General features: G+C 40.6%; 1 protein-coding gene across 7 annotated transcripts in view; it reads left to right on the top strand.

The window, feature by feature from the left end:
* Nucleotides 1-27546, top strand: part of HYCC1 (hyccin PI4KA lipid kinase complex subunit 1) — a 116696-nt gene that overhangs the window by 63359 nt on the left and 25791 nt on the right. For 6 of the 7 annotated variants that reach the window (XM_072650907.1, XM_072650902.1, XM_072650903.1 and 3 more), the window contains exons 2-8: nucleotides 672-750; nucleotides 13092-13193; nucleotides 14670-14849; nucleotides 19724-19804; nucleotides 23652-23767; nucleotides 24121-24216; nucleotides 27298-27414. In XM_072650907.1, coding sequence (XP_072507008.1) covers nucleotides 700-750; nucleotides 13092-13193; nucleotides 14670-14849; nucleotides 19724-19804; nucleotides 23652-23767; nucleotides 24121-24216; nucleotides 27298-27414 — 743 coding nt within the window. In that variant the 5' untranslated portion in view covers nucleotides 672-699. The remainder of the gene's footprint in view (nucleotides 1-671; nucleotides 751-13091; nucleotides 13194-14669; nucleotides 14850-19723; nucleotides 19805-23651; nucleotides 23768-24120; nucleotides 24217-27297; nucleotides 27415-27546) is intronic. The other variant, XM_072650908.1, reaches the window with a different exon arrangement.

Genomic DNA, 27546 nt, shown 5'->3' with positions numbered 1-27546 from the left:
CCTGACACTTTCTCTCTTGTACATATACTTTGATCTTAATAGTGAATGCATGTCTTAAATATTACTGTGTGCCAGGGACTATGCTAAGCTCAGGAAATATAAACATGATAGTAAAGATAGTCTGCACTCTAAAATAATTTGCATCCTAATGGGGGGAAATCACATATACAAGGAAGTAGTGCATGCGTTGGAGGACAGATAAGAAAGTTGAAGTGATTGCATGTCAGTGTGATCATAGGGGAATACTTTGACGTACTACTGCTCTAGGACCAGGACCAGAATTGATCTGACTGTGGTTCTCAAACTGGAGGTAATGGAGAGCAATAGATGGACAGGTTGGCTAGATAGTTGATCACTCGATGGAAAAGATGACCAGAGAGGAAGTAGGTAATAAAGTCAAACATGACTGGGACCTGCCTGAAAGAGTGGGCCAGGCAGTAGGATCGCCAGCTGAGATGGAATAGGAGGAAAAGCCCAGAAGTCCAGGGGATTAAAGGGCTAAAACCAGGGCAAAGTTTCTGGCCAAGAAGTAAATAGTCAGTAAGGATTAAGTAATTGTGTTTAATAACATGATATAATTATTGGAATTAGGTAACTTAAATTACAGTTTCTACTCTCCTTTGGTTATAAGGAAAACACTCAATTTTAACAATTTTGTCCATTCATTTTAGGTGAAAGGCTTTGAACAGATGTGGAAAGATGTTGACGACAGAGAAAGGGGTTGTGGAGGAATGGTTGTCGGAATTCAAGGTAATGCTTACTGTGTAGTAATGTAAACATACTAGAAGTAAACCTCATTTCCAAATTAAATTAAATTTTGCTTGTGATATCAGCAAAACTAATTATCCTTGATGACTGCTTAGAAAATTCCTGTGACCAATTGTTCGGAGTTTTTCTACCCTTCCGGTTCAAAAGTTGACTTGCTTTACTTTTCTCCTATTCATACCAGTCTTATGCTGATGCTAGGATGATGAAGTATTCATCTACAGTCTGCTCCAGTGATGTCATTGACCATACAACAGTAGGAAGAAATCACTCCCCTCCTCCTCCTGCCTGTTTTCTCTCTGATACTTAAACTCTTCCTCTTTTAATAAGTCACCTAATCCCCCTGCCCTTCTTCCCATCTTCCCATCAAGCTGCGTTCTCTAAGTCAAATTGCTGTGGTCTGTAATAGTCCATAAACATTTATGATGCACTGACTGTGTGCCAGGCATTGTGCTAAGTGCTAAAGATACACAGAGAGTCCTTACCTTGAAGGAGCTGATGGGAGAAAACAACACATAAAAACCGAGTAGGTAAGAGGGGAGGGACACTAGGCATGAGCTATAGTGAAATCTAAAGGTGGGAAGTGAGGAAGGAGTTGGCTTGCTTCTGTGACTTTCCTAAATGGAGGATGGGGGGAGCCTGGGGCAGGGAGTGAGGGGGTGGGGGACACGAGGATTTCAAAGTCCATGTGATCTTGCAGAATGGTGAATTTCTTGAGACCGTAATGAAGTCGAAGAGTGCAGTCAGTAGAAAATGAAGAAAAAATTATGACCTTTGTTAGCAGAAAGATAAATCAATAAACAAATTAGAAGAAAATTTAAGAATGAGAAGATTTGACATTCAGTTGAGAAAACTCTATCTTGAGCTGTTGATGCCAAAAAATGAGAAATGGATAAAGGAGCAGACCACATGTTATCACTCTGTCCTAAGGGACTTTAACCAGTGTAAACCACTTAAAAAATAGACCAGAATTATCTTGAACTCTCCCAGCAAGGAAAGGCTTAATCTCTCAGCCAAATACAGACATCTGGCAGCAGAGGATAACACCAGTTTGGAATATACATTTGTTTTAGAATCTTGTGTAGTAGGATGGGGATGGGAGCAGGGTTAGGAGCAGTATCATAAAACAAGAAGACAAGGCTATTGCAACTGTTGGATCATGTGAGAAACGAGATGGAGGACTGGATTGTTTTCTCTGACCTCTCAAATCTCCAGTAAAGAAATTATGCACCAAAGGTAAAGCAACTTCAGCTATCTCCATGGTCTGAGATATGCAGAATCCAAAAGAAGGTTAAAAAAAAGACCCTTCAAACCTATGAACTGATTCTCAGTGACCCTAAGCTCACTCCTCACCTCTCCCTCACCCCTCAGGCTACTGGCAGCCAGGCTGGAGCAGCAGCCTAAAGGACATGAGCCACACTTACACCAAACCCACCTCCACATACAGCAAAGTTGAAGGGTACAAATCAGATCCTCAAAAATCAATAACATTTCTGTATAATAATAATAATAATAATAAAACACAAGAAACAATAATAGGAAAATTCCATTCCAAGTAACTACAAAATGCATTAAATATCTGGGGATCTACCTCCCTAAGCGACTAAAAGACTTGTGTAGATTCAATTACAGATTACTCCTTAAAGAAATAAAGAACATCTTATATGAGTGGAGGCGTGTTCAGTATTCATGGCTAGGCTGTGGCAATATAATAAAAATTACAATACTGCTGAACTTGATTTACACTTTTCATGTCATATCAGTCAAATTACCAAGGGAATACTTCACAGAACTTAATAAAATATCTAGAATATCAGGGGAAATGATGAAAACAAGTAAGTACGAAGGGGGACTAGCACTTCAGACCTCAGACTATATTATAAAGAAGCAGTTATCAAAACCATCTGGTATTGGTTAAAGATTAGAGAAATAGAGCAATAGAACGACAGGACAAGGGAGGGTCAGGAAAAAAGAACTCAAGAAACCTAGGGTGAAACTCCCTATTTGATCAAAACTGCTAGGAAAACTAGAAAGTAGTCTGGTAGAAATTAGGCTTAGACCCACACCTCATACCCCACCTGCAGTTGGTTGGTTGTTGTCCTTCGTTTTCAAAGAGGACCAAAATGACTTCGTCATGGTAAAGTGAAGTTTCAGTGTGTCTGACTGTGGTTGATCAAACCAATGTGAGCTCAGAATGCTCAACCACAGGCTGGGCACAGATAGTATGAATTTTTGGGGTGGATACTCCAAATTTGTGCATCCTACGTTTACATTCTAAATGTATACATGACCTTAATATTAAAGATCATTCTATAAAAAAATGAGAAAAGAAACATCTATACCTCTCACAGTTATGGATGGGAGATGTATTCTTAACCAAATAAGGGATAAAAGCAATTATAAGAGATAAAATAGGTAACTGATTATTTGAAACAGAAACTCTCCTGCCCAGACAACATTAATGCATTAATGGCTAGGATAAGATGGGAAGTGGTTAAATAGGGGAAAAAAATCTTTATCAAATTACTCTGAATAGAGTTTGATATCATAAACAATGTGTGTATTTATATTTCTAATAGCCGTTATCCAATAGATAAATGGTCAAAGGATATCAACAAATCAACAAAAGAACTCAAAGTATTCATAATCACATGAAAAAAATGATTCAAATGACTACTAAGAGAAATGTAAATCCAAATAACGCAGAGATTTCACCTCATACCCTGAAAATTAGCCAAAGTGACAAAAAAATGGCAAGTCAGTGTTAGCAGGGTTGTGAGAGGAGAGGTATATTGATAAATCTTTGGTGGAGCTATGAAATGATGCAGCCATTTTGGGAAGCAGTTTGGAATTATGCAAATAAAGTGACTAAAATATCCATATGCTTTGACTCTTTTACTGGGCTTATACCTCAAGGAGGCCATCAAAAATAAAAAAGAGTCCCCATATTATCCAAAATATTTATATTAGCACTTTTTGTGGTAGTGAATTAGAAACAAAGTTTAATACCCCCGCATTGGGGAATGGCTTGTGATACTTGAACAAAATGGAAGACACTTGTGCTGTAAGAAAGAATATGTGTGATGAATACAGGGAAGCCTGCAAAGATCTCTGTGAACTGATGCAGAAGTGATCAGAGCCAAGAAAACAATTTATACAGTGACTACAACAATACAAATGGAAAGAACAAAGACACATCCAAAAATCAGAAATAAGGGTAACACAGTTATAAAGATCCAGCAGGACTCCAGTCAGGAGAGATGAGAAGACACCTTCAGCCTACCCCTTTGTGGAGGCAAGTTCACATGAACCAATGTTTTCAGACTTTTTCAATAAATTGATGAGTTGTGCTGATTTTTATCTCTTAAAAAATACAATTTGTATACAGGATGGCTCTCAGGGATCAGGAGGGATACTTGGAGAACTATAGTAATATAGGAAACATAAAATAGCAATAAAAACTAATTAAAAGAACAAGAAGAAACAGTGGAGAAAAATCAGTTATTGTCCATAGAAAAAACAACAACCACCCATCTGATTCAAAGCAAAATATCACCTTTTAGGCTCCCTTCTAGCCAAAATAAATAAGACTCCTTGAAAGATATATGAGCAGAGATAACTGTGTTCATCTGTTTGATTATTAGTATTAAATGAGACATACCAGAAAGATGTATGTTTGACAAAAGTATTTGCCATTGTCATGATGGGTGGTCAGACAGCATCCAGATGGAATAGGGTGAGGTCTCCCCTTCTCTCTTATTTGCAGATTCATTGTGCTGTTTGCATCAAGCCCCAGAAGATTACAAAGCCAGATTCACTAATGAGGATTAGGCTCACCCACCTCTAAGCACACAGGAAGACCCTAGTGCTTGCAGAGGGTCTGTTGTCTAGTCTGTGATAAGTGTTCTGTAGAGCTGGTCCAGTTGTATGTGTATCTTGCATGAACACTGCATCTGGAAAAAAGAGCTGGGACCAGAATTGAGTGGAAAGAGGAGATGGGGCTGGATTGCCTTTGGAAAGCTGTGAGTTGTATTTGGTCACCTTGTTCTTCTCACTGAAACAAAGGCCCATCTTCTTAGCAATATTCTTCCAGTGAAGCTTTGTGTCTTTGAAGCATGAAGTCATAGTCTCCTAAGAATTAAAGTGGAGGGTCGCTCAAGGAGCAGTGGAGAGGCACGTGGTGGGCATGAGCACACTACATAAAGGGTTGTGTAGGAGATGCTGTATAAAGGATCGCATCAGAAAAACACAACCGGAGGGGAGAAAACAGGTGGTCCATATCAATACCAGACTAAAAATTGATGGACTGCGTGTGTGCTTCTGTCAATACCCACACACAATCTGCAGGTGACCCCTAACGTGCTGCAGTGCTGGCTTGAACTAGATCAAAATGTAATTGGGAAGATTTTAATAAAATAAGTAAGATTACAATAAAATATAGATACGTTACTATGTGGTTTTCTAAGTCACTGTGCCCAAAGGGATCCATCTGTGTGGGTTAGTAGCCCCCTTTTTCTTTTTGAGTGGCCCCACAGAACAAGAAGAGAAATCTGGCACATTGGGTGGAGTTCCTATGGATGATTTCTGAGAGAACAGGCACCAGGACTGAGTAGACAGTGGTCTGAGTCATATGGATAAGGTCACAGACTCATCCAAGTTCTGAAATATATCTTCCCTGAATTATACCTCTGGTTGTGGTTGGATGGTCTAGAATGTCATACACACAGTCCTGGAGTTAAGAATTTGTCTATATTTTTAATTGCTTAGCAAAATCTCATATATGCTTCCACTTTACTTTTATGTTGTATATGTGTATGTGTCTGTATGTATATGTATACGTAAATATATATCAACATGCGTTATGTTGTTAGAGATATGATTAGTTTTTATTTTCTGCTTCAGGAATGCTTAATGTGTAACTGAATTATGATTTCTTGGCATTAGCTAGCATGGTACAGATTGCCTGCAAGTGCTGTGTTTGCACAATGGACTATCAGCCTGGTTAGAGGATTTTCCTGTTTATTGGAACAGTGACACTTTGAACTTCAACATGGCCATCTAGACGTCTGTTTTCATAGCAACAGAAGCAACCATTAATACAAATAATTGAAAACTAGGAATCATTCCCTCCTTTGGTTCTCATCTGTCCTACTGAGCAAGATTCTAGGCCTCAGTTATCTCTGGAAACAGGCTGCCTTGTGGTCTGGAGGGCAGAATGGATCTCCTTTCACACCCTTTGGGCCACATTCATTCTGTGGAGTAGTTTCTTCCCATGTGATGGCCTAAGGAGGCTCTTCAAGTGGTTATGGGATACCTGACCCTGACTCCAATGGATGAGTAGAGTATGTGAATTTACAACCTTTCAGAAATTGTCTCACCTTTTTTATACATTCTGATTCCAAGTTTTGCGTTCTAGGAACAGTAATTTTTAGTTTAAAAGTTCTCTCTGTGTAGACATTAAACTATTGTTACATGTTCACAAAGTGTTATAAATGGAAGCTTCATTTAAAATTGAAGTGTAGCTTTTACTAGTTTAGTGTAATCTTTGGCCTTTCTTTCTCTTGTTCAGCTTACTTGTGTTTGACCTTATATGGCTACTTTGTGCTGCAGTGTGCTCTGACTATAACTGTATACCATGACCTCATTTCTCAGAGGAGCTGGCCCTGCCCTGGATCCAGACAGTTAAATGGTCATGGGTGTCAATCTTCCTCGTTTCCCAGGAGGCCCTGGTAGAGCCATTGCTACCATTCCCTCCAGTCTGAGGTCATCCTGTGTTGCTCCTGACTGTTGTGCCCAGGCCACTTCTGGTGCATGTGGATCTGTTAGAGGGCTGCTTTCTTGCTCAGGGCCTGTCAGTGTGTTTTTCTCTCAGAAGAAATTGAGGTTAAAGAAAGGGGGAGAGGAAGAAATGCTTTTGATATTGATATTTTTGAGAAAATTAAAAGGCCATAAAAAAGTAAAAAGCAATTGGATAATTTTAAGAAGAGGTAGTCATAAAAATTAATCTAACTTCATTAACAATACTGAAAAATATTACAATTATCTTTAATTTCATTATAGATTGTTAGAAAGGATAACAAATATGTTAGCTTATGCTTTAATTCCATTTTGTTCAGTTAAATACAGGACAGAAGAAATTGAACTTGCAAAGTAAGTAGCCCCTTCCCTCTTATCTCTTCCTTTTTCTTCTCTTCCCCTCCCCTCCTCTTTTTCCCCTTCTCTTCCTTGCTTTTTCCCTTCCCCTCTCCTCCTCTTCTCTCCTTTCCCTTCTCCTCCTCTCCTTTTCTTTCCTTGTGAGGTAGATGTTGGAAGGACATAAAGCAAATGCTTGTTAATTGAAAAAATTTGTCATTCAAATCAAAGTCTAGGCATGAGCAAGCCCTCAGTAAACTTCAGTGACTCCTGGTTAGCTCCACTCCTCTGTGTGGCCTTTAAAGTTCTCTTGACTTAGCTCTCATCCCTGTTCTCTATAATGGATCCCAGCTAGCTTGCTGTTCTGGAGGAGCTGCCTCCAGTGCCCAGCTCCAGGCTTGTACTCTGGCTGTCTCTGTCCTGCCAGCAGCGCCCTTTCTCCCTCACTTGGGCCTCCAGTGTCCCAGACTTTCTTCAAGACTCAGCTCAAATCCCTCCTTCTGCACTGGCTTTCCTTTCTCAGATGATTTTCCGTCTATTCTAGATGTGTGTGTGTGTGACGTATGTACCTTGTTATTTGCCTGTTGTCTCCTGCATTCTAACAAGCGCTCACTGAGGGCAGGGATCGTCTGTGCCCGTCTTTGTGTTCCCAGTGTTAGCACAGTGCCTGCCATAGCAAGTGATTAAATGTTTATTCATGTACTCACTGACATGGTTGTATGACTTCATCAGTGTTCAGCGACATTTGAGTAAGGTCATAGTAAGTACATAATGGAGACCCTAGAGCTGATGTTTGACCAGGTATTAGTGGTAAAAGGCTAGGATGGCAAGGGCTGCCAGGGAAAAGATCGTCCAGAGCTGAGTTGGTCAGTTGTAAAGAGAGAATAAATAGAGGAAATGAGACTAGAGAAGGTCTCGTGGACCTGGAGAGGGACTGGAGATCACCATGAGAATGGGGAAGAGGCTCAGAGAAAACAGGGTTGGGATAGGTGGCAAGAGAGGAAGCTAGGTTCAGCCAGGGAAATTTCCGAGTTTAGGATCACAGAAGAAACACAGTTGTGGGCAACAGTGAGACGTAGGCTGTGACTGACCATCCGTGAGGGTAACTGAGATGGAACTGGATGGGTCATGGGAATTAAGGGAGTTGATGAAGCTGGAAGCTTGGATTCTGTAAGGAGTGTTTGCATGCTCACTGAAGTCAACCTAGAATTGGAGCCTTGTGGACGTCCTCCACTTGGCACTCTCTCACACCAACTGTCCAATGCCCCAGCTTTCCTTTTACCCTTCACAGCAGCTCTCTTATCTGTCCCCTTCTCTCCACTCACACTACCACCAATTCAGGCCATCTTCACCTCCTCCCAGACCCCTACAATTTCTCCCAATTGGACTCCCTGGCTGTGTCTTCTTTTTCTTCTCTGTGCTCTCCACAGGGATCAGAATTGGTCTTACCTCTTCATTTCCCTGCTCAGCAAGCCCTAGTGACTCTCTGCTGCCCCTAGGATCAAAAGCCACCTCCTGTATCATGAAAATCCTTGCACCACCCAGTTCCACCTTCCCTTTCTAGACTCTTGGTTTTTTTTGAAGTTCTTGAAGAGGAGCATAACGTCAGGGAAGTGATGCCATGACATGCAAGTGAATTAGTTTTTAAGTGAAGGAGGGCTGTGCAAAGTCACCAGCCTCACTCTCCTCCCTAGCCATCTGGGTCCAGTGTCCAGATATTGATCAGGATGACTTGAGATGGCCCAAGATGGAGTGGAGAACCCTGGTCTTTTCAAGCTAAGGTCTTTAACACGTCTCAGTTTGAGTGAGGCAAAGCTTATTCAGTGATGAAGCCTTAATAAGATGTGAGGCAAAGAATGACTGCTTTAGAAAAGTAGATCTGGGAGGGGAGGACCCTCAGGGTTTCTGGCCAAAACAGAAACAATTGCTATTTCCATTCATTTTAAGCCAATCTGGGGAGAAAGTTCCAGGAAAATTGTTAACTTTCAGAAATAATCAAAGTACCAATTTCTTGCCTTTTACTTTGATTACTGCAAAAGAAAAACCATAGGAAAAACTTGTGAAACGTGCAGATTTATTTTACCAAACTGTGCATGTTTGTTGCAAGGAGTGTTTTTTTTTTTTTTAATTGTTCAAATGGCTTGGACCAGTGGAGAGTTGAGATAATATATGCAAAAATAAATGATTAGTTTTTTTAAAAAGTGGGTAAAAATACATTTCCAGGGCAGATGAACACATGGTTATGGTCTCTTGTCTAGGTAGAGTGTTGCATCTGCGTATTGTAATAGGGACTCTAAACAAGTTCTTTTTCACCTTGGCTAATTTGCTGTATTTTGTATATTTGTATTTTTTTTCCTTTTCCTCTTAAAGACCAGCCTTAACTCCAAATCACTCTGGCTCTCCAAAACACTCTAATTGATTGGCCAATAATAGATCCCAGGCTAAGTCCGGCTTCTTACACCCTGCTTCCTTTCACAAGCTTTATGAGCTAGCTTCCTTGGACTCCTTGTTCCTCACGCCCACTAGTCTAACTCCTCTCTCTCTGTGTGTCTCTGGCCTGGCCTTCCCCCCTATCTGAAATGCACAAGGATAGCTCCAGTGCCACTCCTTCCCCCAATTACCTTGTCTTTACTTTGGGTGTCTTTTGTATATCCCGTGTTTTTGTTTTTCTCTTTATAAAATGTAAGTTGCTGTAGGGCAGGGACAGTGCCTAGCACTGAACTGGATACGTAATGAGGGCTTAATTCTTGAGATGAGAAGATTGAGCTGCCTGAGTCAAGCAGTGCTGCTTGAGAGAGAAGGGAAAGTATTGTGGAACTTGGTAGACTATTGCTCACATGATTCTGGATCAGGTGATACGGACAGATGGATGGATCCCTATTAGATTGAGAACTTCTCCAAGTCAGAAACTTGTCTTTTGCCTCTTTGTATCCCCAGCACCTAGTACAGTGCCTGGCATGTAGTAGGCCCTTAATCAAGATTAATTGACTCACTGACTGAGATGGAGGAAGACCTGCTAATGAGGACAACAAGGGGTGAAGTCTGGCAGGAGCAATGGAGAGCAAGAAGGAGGTTTATTCTTCCTCCTTGGCCTCCTGGCCAAATGTCTTGGGAAGTATGAGAGCCCATGTACCCAGTACAGGAGATGGGAGCAAAGGATACCATTGTTTTCCAGACAGGCCATGTTTATAAGATGGCAACATTGTAAGAGGAAGAGGTCCAGGATGAAGAAGAATTTCTAAATCATAGAATGAGGTTCCAGAGGGTAGGATGTGGGGAAGAGGATAGGGCAAACCTGAGTGGAGTTTAGTGGAAAAGAGGATTTTGCGCATGGCTATCATCGCTTGTGTAAAGTACAGATTTTTTTAGCCATAGGACAAAAGTTACCATTTGACGGCACTCCTATCCTCTAGGGGTCCATGATACCAGACATCTTGGACTGGGCAGCTCAGTTGGGACAAATGTGGTGCTAAAGAATCATGGAGTTATGGTGCTGAGAAGTGTTCATGGAATCCATTTCCATGTTCAACACAGTCAAACTCATGTCAGTCACTGCTTTAGAAAGACATGCCTTTATTTCCAAGGAGGATCTCTGAAGGACTAGAGTGGATGGATCACTGCAGAGGTATGTCCGTTACACGAAAAATAGCTCAGACGTCTAGATTATTTTAATGGGGAAGCCAGCAAGCAGTCATAGCATGAGTGAATGAAATTTTTATATAAATAGGACGTCATAATTTGTTTTTATATTTCATTTCTTGCTTGTAAAGTGATTGCATTTTGAAAATCTATTCTTAAATTATTGTCTTTCAGATTGACTTGTAATCTTTTGAATGCTCTGTTTAATTTCACCTAACTTGTTTTTATTCCTCTAATTTCTCCTTGTTTCTTAGTGGCCGATAGACAGCAAGACCCACAATCTTGCCGTATCATATATGTGGTTGACTGACAAGGGTTTTTTTTTGGTTGTTGTTCAGTCTTTACCATATGCCTCTTTCTATACCCTTTGCACCATGCCCCCTACCCCCCACCCTTGCGATTAATTCTAAGTCTGCTTCTGAACCATCTGCCAAATCATGCTTGTGCGGAGCATCTGGCTTCTACTTCACATCTTGCCAACCATTCATTTCAACAGCGTGGTTTTCCATCACTACTTGTAGGTTTCTGACTGGGCTTTCTGAATCTTGGTAAGTGCTTCTTTCATTTGAGAGGGCACTATCTCTGGACAGTTCTTTGCTCCTAGTAGGGAGTTGATAAAAATTTTTTTGAATTAGATGGTGAAATAAATTTTGACATGCTTTATTGCTCTTAAGCTTTATTAATATCATTATAATATTTAAATGTAATGACATTTTAAGATTTTCATTACTCTGAAAACTGTATAATCATGGCAGGCTTTTTTTTCTCATTTTTCATAGCATCTTTTTTCCAGATTCATAAAATCAATTAATAACAGAATTGGGAAAGAAATCTGAAAGTATTGACTGTGTTCATTTATCTGTTTTAGAATATTCTTCTCATTTAATGATAATAAGTTCTAGGCTAAAAATATTTCCCAGAGATTGTTCCTTTGATTATTTTTCAGAAAATAGTTTAATTTCAAGATATTTTGTTTTTCACAAACAGAAAATTTTAGGTTTCTCTATTTTTTGAATTTTTGTGTAACACATTCATTGTAGTAATTAGTTTGGTAATCTTTCATGTGCCAATTATAATCAATAATAGTCATTTTGTAATCTTAAATTAGATGCGTTTTCAGATTCAAGGATGAGACTGAGGCTTGTTTTTTTTTTTTTATAACCATCCCTTTTACATAAATTCCTCCTTTATTAGGTTACAGTTGATCAAATGACTTAAATGGAATGTTGCCTAGAGATCTTTTGTTACATGCTTTTGAAATATTGACGAATGCCCTAATCTGCCTTTATATAAATAGTGCCAAGGCAAACAATTTTCTTTTTTTGGAGAATGGGAGAAGGTCCCCAAGTAATTCACATTTACTTAGCTTTCTGGTAAATAAATGCCTCTCTCAGTGATGGGGGACAGAAACTGATTTTGTTAAGTGAAAAAAGGGGATTTCTAAATCACCTATTGAAAGTAAATACTTATAGTTTCCTTGAGTGAGTTCTTGTTCCATTTACCTTTAATAAGAAATGAATTGAATATCTTTATGACAAAATTCCCAGCTGCATCACTTCATCTGTCTCTGTTTGGACATTTAGTTTCTCAATTAGGTAAAACCCATCAATGTAAAATCAAGAAAGGGGACATGCTGCAGATAGCATTTCAGAATAACCATTAAAAATACTCTAGGCCAGTCTCCCTTGATGGAGCATTTTCAGTGGGTAAACATTCTAGAGAGAGGGAATAATGACTTAGGAAGAGAGAACTGTCATCGGAGTATGTTTAAGAGGGTGACCTCTTCCTAGGAAGGCTGGTGGTTATCAAGTGCTATGAGAATCGCAGGCCTATTCTGACCTCCTGCTCCAGACCCTTTTGGTGCTTTGAAGTTGTCTCTGGACAGGGTAGTGCAGTGGATAAAGCACCTGGCCTGGAGTCAGGAAGACCTGAGTTCAAAGATGACCTCAGATATTTATTAGCTCTGTGACCCTGGGCAAGTTCTTTGCCTGCTGTTTGCCTTGGTTTCCTCATCTGTTAAAAGACCTGGGGAAGGAAATGGCAACCCACTCCAGTATCTTTGTCAGGAAAACCCCCAGTGGGTTTAGGTGTTGGATGTGACTGAAACGAATGAACAACCAAACTGTTAGCCAGTCTGTGTCTTTGATAGTAGAAGAGCTGACTTAACTAATATGCTGCTTATTCTCTCTCAAGTATAGAAAAGCTAAAATTTTCTTAGAGCTAAACCTTAAGTCTTACTATACATAACATTCTGATTATATGAGTTATATTGACAAGCTGAAGTCCTAACTTGTGTGCTTGCAAAATTATCAGAAACTGACCCAGCATGAATTAAAAGCAGTTGGACCTCTCCATTGAAAGGAAATAGAACTTGCAACTCTACATGATACAATTTTTACTTACCTGTTCTCATTTTGGTTGCCTGACTGAGCATAAAAGTTAACTGCTGATGGCATTTAGATTATTTAGATCATTTTTGTGATTTAGGTCAGTATTGACAGTGGAAATAGCATGATAACACAATAAATTAAAATGTAATTTTGCTTTGTTTTTAGACACTACCAGAAACATCTCTATCAGAGTATGCTGGAAATTTGAAAGATAAGAGTACTTTGGTTTCATCTTTATATAAAGTTATCCAGGAGCCACAAAGTGATGTAAGTAATTTGATTTCTTTAGAAGACTTTGATACCAGTGGTGATGTGTTGTGGAGTCAAATTTGAATCTGATGAGCAGTTTGTAGTTGACATTACTAATAAAATGTAGCTGTGGAAGAGAACCTTGCTTCGTATTTGCCTTTGCATTCTCAGCACCTAGCTCAGGGCCTGTTGTACACTGGGTGTTTAATGAATTCTTAACAGTCACATGACTTGGTTTGACTGACTTGTGTGTTCTTTCCCAATGCTGCAGTCAGCCCCAGTTGAGCTTGATCACATCATGAGTTTGCCTTAAGTTTGACCTGTGCTAACCCCTGCTGTCTCCAGTGGAACCCAAAGCCTTTGAACTTGCTAGACTGAGGCAGTTTCAAAGCCCTGTTTGATTAGACTCCTACAAGACTTCTCTCATCTATCCCCTTCCTTCTGTTTCCATTCCAGTAACTTACTTTGGACTTTAATTACCTCTCACCTAAGTGAGTGTTATAAAGCTGGGAGTCATATGCATATATGCTAAACACTTTTCAATTATTATCTCATTTGATCCTCACAATAATCCTGGGAGGTAGGTGCTGTTATTTTTCCCATTTTACAGATGAGGAAACTGAGGCAAATAGAGCTTAAGTGATTTGCCCAGAGTCACATGGTTGGGAAGTATCTGAGACTAGATTTGAACTCAGGTCTTCCTGACCCCAGACCCAGCTCTATCCACTGAACCACCTAGGGTGTACCTATACCTACCCACCCCAAATGTTCACAAAGACTATTTGTGCCTGACCTGTGGTAGAACATTCTGAGCTCGTATTGGTCTGATCAACCACAGTCGGGTGCACTGTAACTTGACTCTAGCATAGTGATGTCATTTTTGTCCTCTTCAAGAACGAAGAACAACCAACCACCTATTTACATGCATGTGAGCTTCTTGAGGGCCGGGATCTTTGGGGCCTCCTTATATCCCCCATGGGTCAGCCCAGTGCTGAGCACATAGTAAGCGCTTAATAAATTTTTGTTGACTGACTGACTAACTTGGGCTGAATTGACTGGGCTTGTTGTGCCACTGCTAGCAGTGTCTTTATTCTGAGCTGATTGTGTCTGTAGCTGAGCTTGTGAACTTAGAGTTTCAGGATTGCCAACCCACAGAGTGTCCAGGAACGGAGGGCCTGGCCCATTCTTGGGGGTGCTCCCCTTCAGCCTGCACTCCTTGGGGCTTGGGTGTTTTCATGGGTTGAGGAGAATAATTTGGGGGCTTTCTGGTCTTTGTTTTGTTTTGTTTTTTTGGAGGGACAGTTGGATATTTTTCTACAGAAAAGAGGGAAAAATTGGAGGCCTGGCCTTTCATTTTAGCTTGAAAATTCTACTAGTCTGCTTCCAAATGTCAATCTTTTCCTTGTAGTGTGATGCTCGAGCAGGGAAAGCCCTTTTCAGCAATGATGCCTGTTCGCTCTGATCATCTCTGACTGTGCTCCACTCTCTCCCCAGTTGCTCGAACCCGTGTGTCACCAGCTCTTTGAGTTCTACAGAAGTGGAGAAAAAAAGCTTCTACTCTTCACACTACAGTTTCTCCCAGAACTGATGTGGTGCTACCTGACCGTGTCTGCCACCCGAAAACGGCATAGCACAGGCTGCGTTGAAGCTCTTCTTTTAGGCGTTTACAACTTGGTTTGTATGAAGAAAATGGCTCCTGCCCAGAGTGCACAGGGGCAATCACCACCCTCCAAAGACTTGTTTTTTCCTCTTTGAGTTTGTTGTCCATCTTTTTCTCCTTTTTTTGAGACCAGCTTTATTTAAATGAACATAGTTGCAGACTTTCTTTTGTTTTATTTTCCCGGCTGTTAGGTGTACATTAGTTTCAACTCATCTTTTTATTTTTCCTTTCTGAACACATTGAAACTTAATATTATAATGCAACTTGTAAACTATTGGGTTATTTGGAATGTAAAAGAAAAAGAGTTTGTATTGCCCCTCAGTGCCCTCTGCAGAGAGTGTCTAGAGATTGCCAAGAGTCATCATTGGCTGAATGTCTCAAAACATGAACTTCACTGTAGTTAAACTAGATGTGGACTCCATGTTCCACCAAACTGGTCATGCTGTTTCTCAGCCATGGATGGCACTTTGTACCTTGGTGACACGTCTTCCTCATCCCTGCTGCTTCCTTTGAGGCTCAGCAGGAGATGAGGGAAGAAACTGAGACCAAATATGTGGATCTCAGATTCATCCGCATAGAGGTCATAGTTAAACCTTGTGGTTACCAAAAGAAAGAGTAGAGGGAGAAGAGGGCCTAGGATAGAGCCAGTTAGAGGGTCATGTTCTATGGGAGACTGAGGAGGAGCTGCTGTGCCGGTAGGAGAACTGAGAGAAAGGAGAGAATGTGGAATCAGCAGAGTCAGATGCTTCAGAGAAGTCAAGAAGGACAAGACCCAAGAAAGGACCATCAAGTATGGCAGCTAAGAACTTTTCAAGAGCAGTCTAGTTGAGTGATTAGACTAGAAGGCAGGAGCAAAGGGCTGAAAAGTAAGTGAAAGAAAGTGAATGTTGCAAATATAAATAGTTTTTTCCAGGAGTTTGACTAAGAACAGTGAGATACAGTTTGCCAGCTTGAGGCAATGGCAGGGCCTAGGGCAGAGGAACCAATAGCCAGGGAGAAGTTAAAGACACTCCATTTGGCTGCCAAGGTGATGATCCTCAAACCACAGGTCTGATTGCTTTGTCCTGCTCAGTAACTCCAGGATAAAATGTAAACCCCACTACTTGTCATATAAGTCTTTTATAATCTAGTTCTAGATTATGCCTCTAGATAGTGCCACAGTGCACAGGGTGCCAGACTTGGTATCAAGAAGACCTTAGTTCAAATCTGGCCTCAGATACTTACTAGCTGTCTAGTAAGTCACTTCGGGCAAGTCACTTTGCCCTGTTTGCCTGAGTTTCCTCATCTGTAAAATGAACTGGAGAAAGAAATGGAATATCACTGCGGTATCTCTGTCAAGAAAACCCCAAATGGGGTCATGGCTGAAATGACTGAACAACAATAAGAAAATACAAATAGGAGTTTGTTTGTGCTCTCAGAGGTCATAGGGAGCCACTGGAGCTTATTGAAGAGGGAACTGACATGGTAAACTGTGCGCTTTAGGAAAGTTACTTTGGTGCCTGTGTGAAGGATGGATTGGAGTAAGGAAAGACAAGGTACCAAGAACAAAGTAGGAGGTGTTTGTGATGCTCAGAGAGGAGAGAGAAGAGGGTGGGTACACAGTGCCTGGCACTGAGTAGGCACTATGTAAATGTTAGCTATAATAATAACCACAGTTATTATTATTACGTCATCATCATCATGGAAATAACGAGACTTGGCAACGTATTAGATAGCTGAGGGGATGGAAGATGAGGAGTTGAGGATAACACTGTGGTTGCAAGCTGAAGAAACTAGAAGAGCCCTTGATGGAAATAGGGGAGTTCAAAAAAGGCCTGAATTTGGGGGAAAGAGAACAAGCTTGATTTTACACATGCTGAGTTTGAGATGTTTGTGGGGCATCTAGTGTGAAGTGTGCCAAACGCAAATTGAGATGTGGGACCCTGGCAGCAGTTACACAGATCTGGGAGTTGTCTCACCTGAGGCAGTCATTGAGCCAATGGGTGCCAGGGAAATGAGCAACCAAGAGAGCAGAAAGATAAGAGCCTTGGACAGCACCAGCACTTACACTGTTTGGTATAGAGCAAGAGCCAGTAAAAGAGATGATAAAGGAATGGCCAAGCTGGAAGAGAACTAGGAAATGGTCTTACAAAAGCCAAGTTAACTCCACAACTCAATAAGCATTTAGTAAGTATTTATTCTAAGCTAGCATCTCTATTAAGTGTGGAAAGAAAAAGGCAAAAACAACCCCTGTCCCCAAGGAGTTCCCATTCTAATGTGGGAGGAACTTGTAAACAACTCTGTGCCTGTATGAGGTCATCTGAGAAGGAGGGGACTAGCATTGGTGGGGACCAGGAAGAGCTTCTTGTAAGAGGAAGCCAGAAGGTTGAGGCGAGGAGAGAGAATATTCTAGACATGAAGGAGAGATAGTGAAAAGGTGTAGAGAAATGATGCAGAAGGAGTGACCAGCAAAGGGCTCAGAAAGGATGAAAACTGAGAAAGGACCATCTGCTCTGGCAGCTGAGGGACATGCTTAGAAGTCAGATGGAAAAGTATAAGAAGTGAAAGAGGGGGATGGAAGTGGCAGTAAGAGGAGAAACAGGAGAGGAGAAATAGAGAGGGAGAGCTGGAAGGGAGTGGCAGAACCCAAGGAGGATTTTTTTTTTAAGGATAAAGATTTAGAACTGTTTATTTGGAGGCAGCAGGGAAGAACTTAGTATGTGGTAAGAACCTACAGATGAGAGTGAGGAGAAGAGGGTGATCTACTAGAGAAATGGAGGGGAGGGTATCAAGGGCACATATGTAGATGGTGACCTTGTCAAGGAGAAGGGCATTATTGGAGTAAAGTAGAGAGAATGGAGGATGATGTCAAGGGATTGTGAGATAAAAAGGTCAGAAGGAGGAACTCTCCATGAATCATCTTTATTTTCTCAGTGGAGTCAAGGACCTCAGATTATAGGGTCGAAGAAGAAGGTGTGTAGGAGGTTTGAGGGGAGAATAAAAGGTTTGGAACAGCCTCTTTGAAGAGTGGGATAGAGAATCACTTAGAGAGGAGAAAGCATTGCCTTGCTCTTGTGAGAAGGACCCAGTTGAGAATGTCTAGTAAAATTATGAGTAGACTCAGCCAGTTCTATTGTAGCTCTGTTCAGTAGCATGTGAGTAAGCATAAAGGAGGCAGGGGGTGGGAAGTAGACAGGGAGATTGGGGTTTGGCAATGGATGAGTGGTGACAGAACAAGGGGACAAGGAACTTGAGAGCAGAAGACAAATAGTTATATAATAGTTAATAGTTATAGTTAATAATAGTTAATAACAAATAGTGTTATCTCTAGGGTCAAGATTGAGAGAGGAGGAGAGTGAAGATAGAGAAGGGGGGGTGACCTGGGGTTGAAGGTATTGGGGTCATGATAAGGATGCAGAAGCAAGATATGAAGAAGTGGATCATCAGAGAAACATTTGTAGGTGATGGCCAGGTGTAAGGTCGACTATCCCTAAGAGGAGGGCAATGGCTTTAGGGCATTGATATAAGTATTAATAACTTAGCAAAGCTGAAGTGTTCTCTAAAGAGGACAGGAGTTAGATCCTAGAGGAATACAGCGAACCTGGGCTTTGGTGGATGTCAGCTCAATCTGAATCAGTAGTGTCATGGGGTAGCCAGCAAGGCAAAAATTATCATGGGCTGTCTTGAGAGGCTTCCTTTCTGAGACTGGCCTAAGGAGAGCATCCGTGCCATGCCTGCCATGTCTCTGTGCCGTGTTTGAGGAACATCAGTGATAAACAAAAAAGAAAGTTCAGATGAAGATGACCACAGCATGGAGATGAAACTTGAGCTTTTGCCAGAAGAAGATCATTCGAAGGAACTGGGGATGCTTGACCCAGAGGAACCTGGTTTGTCTTCATGCTGGTCTTGTCCCCTAGAAGAGGCTTAACCCTGTTCTTCTTGTCGCCAGAGAGCAGAACTCGAGCAGTATGGCTGCAGAGGCCAGGTGAGCCTATCGCTGTGTTACCCAAATTGGATCAGGCTGCTTGTCTCCACGGGAAGTCTTCAAGCAACTGGGTTTGGTGTGTGGAAGTCTCTTCCACATCTTAACATTTCTGTGATTCTAGCACATTGGAGAGGCGTTAGATGAGATGGATGGAGACATCAATGGCACCACTCATTCTTTCAATTATTAAAGGGCTATTGGACAACTGGACATTTCCCGCTAGGAAGCCTCTGGCTTTCCAGTGGGATTTTGAAGTCTTTCCCTTTTTTTGTCCATGAATAAATTATTCTACAGATCCATGAGTCATGGGCATTTGAGAGCCTTTCTAGGGCAATGAATATTTATGAAGTCTTTATGGACTGGACCACGCTTTTCCAGATTCTTTCAAATCTGGGCTACTTCTGAATTTTGCGTGAATTGTTTGAACAGATTAAACTTTATCTGGTAGCATGTTTTTCTTTTGTGTTTTCAGTTTTCTGCAGTTATGTCATTTGTAAGTGCGTTAAGAAAGTTTCCAATCTACCTTTACCTCCTTTCAAGGGTTATTGCTACTCTACAAGGCTTGTGATTAGCTTGTCAGGTTTCTCTGACTTTTTCATTAGCTACTTTATTTCAGTTGACTTAGAGGAAGAAACAACTTTAAATATGTTACATGTATTAAATCAGGAAAATATAAATTTTTGAAATGCAATGCATATTTTTGTTAAATCCAACCAATTGAATGATTGTTTCTGATACTTTAAGAACATATATGTGCAAGTTCCTGATGGCTCTATTTCTGTGGGTCAATGAGTGGAAGAGCATTTTAAGTTTTTTTAGGTAGTTTGGGTTATTTAGGCCAAGAATTTAGAGATTCTGTGTGTCTGTATGTGTATATTTGTTTTATAGACTTTACATGTCAGTTTATTTTCTTTTTTTCTGTAGGAAATAGTTGACAAGCAGGGACATAACAAAGTGTTGAGTTTTACAATCCCATCTTTATCTAAGCCATCAATATATCATGAAGTAAGTGGCATTGATCAAAGTGAACGTAGTGGGCCTGGCCTGTTAGGTTTTCCATTCCATTGATATTTCTTGGTGGGCAGGAAGGGGATGGAGCAGAAAACAGGAACTTGCCAGTGGACACAAGAAGAATGTGTTTGTGTTGGTGCTTTTTCCTGAGTGAAAAGCTCTCCAAGTGTAGCTGTCCTTTTTTACTGTGTCTCCTTCCCTCAGTCTCTCCTGTGTGTCTATCCAGTTGTCATCTTGTTGCCCAATTAATCTGTATAATGCACAGGCATGCTCCTGTCAATCTGTTGCTCACAAATGTATGATGGCTTCTACCCAGAGACCTTGACTTAGCCTGGCACTTATGGCTCAACGTTATATTGTTCCAATTGTGCTTCCAACTCCAGCCCCCACGTCCCCCAAACATTTTCTCCTCACCCAAACCAAATTACTTATCACTCCATGAATAGGCCATGTGTTTTTTGGCCTCTGTTCCCTTGATCTCACCATTCTTTATGTTTAGAATTTTCATTCCATCATCCTCTCCTTTTGACAGCCAATTTACCACTCAAGACCCGGCTGTCTCCATAAAGCCTTCTCTGGTTCCTTCCTCTCTTCTTCCTCCAGCTGGAGGTCATCTCTTTCCATCTTTCAAAAGTTTGAGGAGCCAACAAAGGGAAATTCTATTTTGGATCTGATTCTCATCAGTCAGGAGGGATTACTTGCTGGAGGTAGAAATGATGGGAGCCCTGGAGGAAAGTGACCACTCCTAATTAGAACTTTTAATAGATTAGGAAAGGAAATTTGAGACTAGAGTGACATACACCTTGAATTTTAGGAAAATACATCTCAGAGTGTTCAGGAGGCCTAGAATGCCATGGTCCAAAATTCTATGGAGAAAGTTAGTGTAGGATGAATGAGAAGTTCTCAAGAGTTAATTCTGAAGACCTTAAAAAAAGGAACAGTTTCACTGAGGAAGACAAGATGAAGTTAGTTATCTAAAGAGACTGGTAGGAGTTCATAGAGAACTAAACAACTGACTTAGATTTTAAAGAGATGTATAGCATATTCCTATATGAACTTTCTCAGGAGTATGCGAGCTGATGTTGGGCAGGAAAGCGAAGCATACAAAACCACCACCCTACATTGGAAAAATAAGCAGCATCTAAACTAGATAGAGTGGATAAAGCAGTCATGACCAGTTTCAGAGAGGACACTGAGGACTCCTAGAATCTTTGCTGCTGTTCTCTCTCTGCCACTGGAAAAGAGGCGGAAAATGACTACTAGGGAGCTGACAGCCAACATAAGGAGATAACCAGTACCTGTCTTCCATTAATGAGGTCAAGACCTCTGGGCTGTCTTAGCCCATCCAAGAACTGGCAGATGTGATTGTTGAATTTCTCTCAGGGATATTTGAAAGATCATGGGGAACTGGAGAGACTGCAGAAGTAGAAAAGGGAAAATACTGTCCCTTTGCAAGTTGGAATGTTGGTCTTTCTATTTTGAGGCATCTTCTTGTTTGCCATGAACTTTAAGGCATCATCAATAATCATAGGCAACATTGCCTTTAATTCCTTGCCCAATTCTACAGCAAACTATTAAGAGATAGTCAGGGAGCACCTCGAAAGGGAAGTAGTCGCCATAAAGGGCCAATGGGATTTCTTAAATGACAGGTCACAACAGAATGACCTACATTGGTGGCTCAGAAGACAATAGATAGAGCTGACCCACATTTTTAGCAGAGCATTTTGTAAAGTCTTGCTTTACGATGCTAGTCTTCTGGAAAACATGAAAAAATGTGAGTGAGATGATAGTACATTTAGGTGCATTTAGATGAGTTTTAATGGCTGAACCCTAAGAAGAGTCATTAGTGGTTAATCAGTATAATGTGCAGGAGTCCCCTGGGCTTCAGTAGAATGCCTCAGACATCCATGCTTGGCATTTTTATCACAGAGGTGTCATACTTATCCAATTCACAGATGAGCCAAAGCTTAGAAGAAGAAAATCTCACACACGAGATGACAGGATTCAAAAAACTTTTGGTAGATTAGAAGTTTTGAGCTGAATCGATTAAGATGAAATTTAGTAGGGATCAATGTAAGAATCTTGTGCTTGCATTCAAAACAACTAATTTCCCAAGTACAGGGTAAAGAAGATGTGGCTGGTTCTGCTTGACCCCAGAAGACAGAGCTGATACTGAGTGGTGATCCAAAGGGACAAATTGAGGGTTGGCAGAGGGAAAAGCTTCCTAACAATTAAATTTACCAGGAAGTGGGATAGATTGCCTGCCTTGGGAGGCAGGGGCTTCCCTCACCAGAAGTCTTTATGTAAAGACCAGATGGCCATCTGCCAGGTATGCTGCAGAAGGAATCTTTGGTCACCTCCTGGATGTCCCCTGGGGTCCCTTCCAACCATAAGGGCCCATCATTCTGTGATTCTCTTCTCACATCTATGATCATGAAATTTGCCATGGATTTGCATGAGTTTTGTGTGCATTGTCTTATCCTTTTGGTCGATTAGAAGCTACCTGAGGCCAGCTACAGCTTCTTAGTTAGCTTTGTGTCTCCCCAGCATCTAACAACTGGAACTTAATAAATGTGACATTACCCTCAGAGATCGTGTGATGGAAGGAACCTCCAAGCTAGGGAGGTCTTGCTTCAGATCCTGCCTTGTACCCACGCTGACTGATGAAGCCACTTTGCTTCAGGTTCTTAGGCTTCAAGTTTCAGAGAAGGTGCTGACCTGCCTTGGCAGAGGAGACTCCTCCCAGGAGCCCCATTTGGCTCTGGCAGGATGAAATTGGAAAGTTGATGGTGACATGTTTGTTTTAAAAAAAAGCATAGTTTGCATATTTTCTCTCGCCAGTCTCCAATTTTGTTTTGCAATTTTATGTACCATCATATTAGATTTTTTAAAAAACAGGGATCTTGTTGCCTTTTTTTCATTGTTTTTCTCATGCCATAATCATAAGCAAAACACCTTCCCTAACAGAAGTAAATGCCCTTCCGTAAAAATGCACCTACCAAGAAAACCCAAGCTGCTGCCTCAGCCCCAGCAGACCTCACAATGGGCTCCCCTTTGGGAATCATCCCCTCCCTCCCTCCAACATCAGGCCTTGCATTTCGTTGGGATTTGGTTCACTTTCGTTCTTGTCTGCATTATTTACAATAATGTAAATGCATCATTGTAGACCTTGTCTGAAGTGCTGTGTTTCTGCTTTTTTCCCCCTTCGTTAGTTCATATAAATTTTCTTGTGTTTTCTCTGAACTTCTCATATTAATCATTTCTAGTGTCATGTTCCTAAATCCTAATGACATTAACAGACCATGTTTTGTTCTGCTATTTTACCGTTGAAGGGCATGCACTTTTTCAGCTTTTTATTATTACAAAAAGTGTTGCTGTTGATATTTTGGTAAATATGAGGCCTTTCTTTATGTGCTTGACCTCTTTGGGGAATATGGATGATGAGGTCAAAGAGTAGGAAGAATTTAGTAACTTTTCCTGCATAATTTTAATTATTTTCTAGACTAACTATAGTGATTCACAATTCTCCCGAGTATATTAATATGCATGTCTTCCCAAAGTCCCTTCAACATGAACTTTTTGAATCTTTCATCATCTTTGTGAAGTTGATTGTTTTATATATTGAAGCAATTTAATTTTATCAATCAATTTTTTGTTAACTCTTATAGTTGGATTTTTTTGTTTGGTCAATGTCAAAGAAGATTTAAGAGTAAAAGATTGATTATCAAATTATGCACGTGTTTTTAACATTCGGTGTGCCTGTTATATTACCTTTCCTTAATGACTTATTTTTCAACAGTGTTTGTTGGGATTGCCTCATTCAAATGTGTTTCTTCTTTAGCCTTCCAGTATTGGTTCCATGGCTCTGACTGAGAGTGCTTTATGCCAGCATGGTTTATCCAAAGTTGTTTACAGTGGACCTCATCCTCAAAGAGAGATGTTAACAGCTCAGAATAAGTAAGACTCAGAAATAGAATTTGTTGCATAAAAGTCAGAGAATTATTTGACATTATATTTGCAATTTGTAACGCGTTGCATGCTATTAATTTGAACAGATGACTCATTGATTGTGCCCTTGTTTGAAAACTCATCTGGAAAATATTAAGTTTAAATAGTTGTCATCGTTTTTATTCACTCTCTTAAGAAAATTAACACTAATTTTTAAGAGCATTTCAGTGTAGTATTTGTGCATTACTTATTTCTTCCTTCCTTTTATTTTTGAACACGGATGTAAAGCACTATGTAAATCATCCTCATCATCGTTAAATTGGAATTAAGATTTGGTGAAACCTCTTGTGTTTTCTCCTTAGGTTTGAAGTGCTGACATTCCTTTTATTGTGTTACAATGCTGCCTTAACCTACATGCCCAATATTTCTCTTCAATCGCTGTGTCAAATTTGTTCAAGGTAAATTAAAAGCTGAATGTCAGCTTGTTACGTTTGCAATAATAGCTTCCTTGCTATGCTTTTTCCAACATTTTACAAATTAAAAGTTCTAAAAAGAAGAATAAATTTAGCTGAATAAAGAAAATATACCAGATGTATAGAAGGGTTGGCCGTGCTTAACAGTGCCTCACCCATAGTGACTGATTGTCATATTGTCTTAGTCATTTTTTGATCCCTATTTGTGCTTGTTAGGTGGCATGATATGAGTAAAAATGATGGGTAAAGGCTGTTTTGGTGTTTTTTAAAACTCTCTTGCCATTTAGAGATCTACAGAGGTGAGAGTGGGGAGGATGCTTTTGGGAGCTGTGCTCAGCATGGTGCCGTAGTGGACACTTTATAAATGCTTGTTGATTTGTCTTGACCTGGAATCAGTGAAAGTAAGTTTAAGGAGTTAGAGAATAATTTGGATCTTGGGAATTCTTTTGGAGGTAGTGGAGTGGGAGCTAGCCAGAGGAAGAAAGTGTCGGCTAGCACCAAAATACAGAGAAAGCAGACAAGGAATGAATGGGAGGATCAGAGGAGAAGGGAGACCAGGAAGTCAGCAGTCAAGAAAAACCAAAAACTCTTGGGGGAACTTCCCTGTGGTTTTAGATTCATACCTTAACTTTGTTGACTCCTCAGTTGAAGCTTAATTATGTTTCCTATTCTTAAAATGATACTGAAGTTATGTACTTTGTCTTTCTGTAATCAAATATACATTATGTCAGTATTTCCAGAACCCATGGTTTATCAGTATAGGAATTCCTTCTAGCCATCACCTCTAACATAGCAGATAAGTAGAGTCAATTGTGTATGGTTCTGAGAGTCTGTGACTTGTCCACTGTTACTGGACAGGTTTGGATTCAGCTCTGTTGACTCCAAATCCTTTACTCTGTCCCCATTCTATGCTACATAATAAAATGAAAGCAGGTCAGCAGATATACTCAGTGTTGTGTGAGTCTCCTCCCCAACCCTGCTACCCCCACCTCCAACTGCTTCTTTGATGTTTAAGGATTTAGGGGATCCATTCTTTCCCCAGCTGTTTCCCCAACCCAAACCCTCAGCTGTAGCACCTAGCGCTTTTCTTCCTTTCCCTAAGGGTGTCGTGACTGTCTCTGTCCTTGTGCCTTTGCCATGCCCCTGCCTGAAACACTTTCCTGCAGGCCCTGCTAGAGTCCTCTTTGCTGTCCATGTATCTTCTCTGAAAATCTTGACCCACTCCTTGTGAGGTCTAGCTTGGGCTGTGCCCATACTCTGGGAGATCTCCAAGGAGATGCAGGCAGGACTACCTTGGAGCTGTTTTCTGACCTTGTGTTCAGAATCAGGCCACTTTCACATTAATGAAAGAGATTTTTGCTGGGCTCCACTGTTTTTCTGCACACAGCAGCCTTGTCTTTCACATCTGGCACGTCCCAGGGAGATGATGTTGGGCATTGGGTCTAGCTTGGCAGCGTCTTTGTGTGCCTAGTGCCTTCGGCACCATCTGCCCCATGAGAAATGGCTTATAGAGTGGGATTGATTGAAAAGTGCTCACTTAATGAAGGAAGTGGAGAAATAGAAAGAGGATGTCTCACAAACTCCCATGGGGTAGTTTCGGCAGGAGCTCTTTTGGAGAGGGGAGAGACAATAAAAGACCAGGGAAGCAAAAAGAAAGAGACAGATGGCTTTTGCTTTGAAAATGCATCATCTTGTTGTCTCAATGAGCTGTATTTCTCATTTCTGCCTGAATGTATCATAATTCTAAATGAATTTGTCAAACGTATAAATAGAAAGCTCATGTTAGCCAATGTCTTGCTAGCTGCTCCGAGAGCTGGTGAACTGCTGACGGTGATCACCAGAAGAACCCTTCTTCTCTGGAGGCACAAATTACACTGAAAGTCTCCCCTTGGAGTGTGGTGGCAGGACTGTTGGACAGGCTTTCCAAAGGCTTTATTTCCCTCCATGATTTCAGGATATATTTTTGGAACTCTATGTGGGAATTTACCGCAGAAATCAAGGGGCTGTGATGCTCATGTTCTTTGTGAAAACAGGGTCTGATGTTGGCACTGAGCCAGAGGGGCAAAATGCTCAAGGAGGCTGCAAGGTGGGGCAAGGAAGAGACAAGAGAATTCTGAAGAAATACAGAGAGAGGCAGCTTAGTGTTTGTTTAGTAACGCCGCGAGGAAGCAAAATGGGATCATTTAAAGAAATTGGCTAACATTGATTTTAAAGTTTTTTGGGTTTTTTTTTTGAGAAACACAGAAATCCAAGTGTATATTGCCTATAGTTTGCTTGGCATCATATTAAATAGATCATGTAAATAATCCTCATGACTGCATTTCTGAAGGAGGGTTTTAGATAGTATGTACTTCTACTCATATGTAATGAGTGCCAAAGTCTAGGAAAATAGAAATACATGAAGCCTTAAGGATTCCATTGGGTATCTTAGGAACACTAGTGACCCTAAGAATGGAGCCAGGAATACATCCCTTACCATTCTTCTCTCCTTTTCCTCTTCTTCTTCCTTCTCCTCCTTTTGTGGGAGCTTGTTAGGAAAGGATCCTATTCTGAGAAATGCTTGCATGTAGACTTCATGATTATCGCCTTTACCTAGTTCTCTGCTGAGAAGAGGACCTGGTGTGGAACTTGAAAGTGTTGACTTTTCCAATAGAGGGCACTTTGAACTTTCAGACTCTGCCTATTCTTGGGAAATGAGGGGGTCATGGCCCAGCTGATCCATTAAATTTTGGTCATTGGTATCGATCCCCATTTAGTTGATTTATCTGCAGTCAGGAGTATTGATCATTAAATTCATCAGAATGACCAGAGGAGCCTTGCTCAGGGCAGGTCCCTACAACATGGTCACATGGCCTCAGCTGGCACATCTGCAAACACATATATGGACTTATGTGGTTATGTTTCTATTCAGTTGAATTTGCCTAAGAAATCAACTTCTTTGGAAAAGGTCATTATAAATTTTAAATTTCTGATGGAAATGTACCAAGCAAATTAGTGCATAAAAATGTTAAAGAATACGGTAACTAATGGATCCATTTCATTAACATCATATTTTCTTTTCTTTAGAATCTGCATCTGTGGATATCCTCGACAACATGTAAGAAAATACAGAGGTATAACTAGCAGGATCCCAGTCTCTTCAGAATTCATGGTGCAAATGTTAACAGGAGTTTATTTTGCCTTGTAAGTTTATCCCATGTACAAATTATACAACTTTTGATCTTTTGGGAAAAAAATGTAATCAGTTAATATAATCCATGGCAAATTAGATTACAGTACTAAGATAGGAAAACCTCTTTCAATCACTCTTCATAG

This window comes from Notamacropus eugenii, chromosome 3 (assembly GCF_028372415.1).
Source record: "Notamacropus eugenii isolate mMacEug1 chromosome 3, mMacEug1.pri_v2, whole genome shotgun sequence".
In the NCBI taxonomy this organism is placed as follows: domain Eukaryota; kingdom Metazoa; phylum Chordata; class Mammalia; order Diprotodontia; family Macropodidae; genus Notamacropus; species Notamacropus eugenii.
Note: the sequence above shows the minus strand (reverse complement) of the source record. Positions and strands in the feature narration are given on the sequence as shown.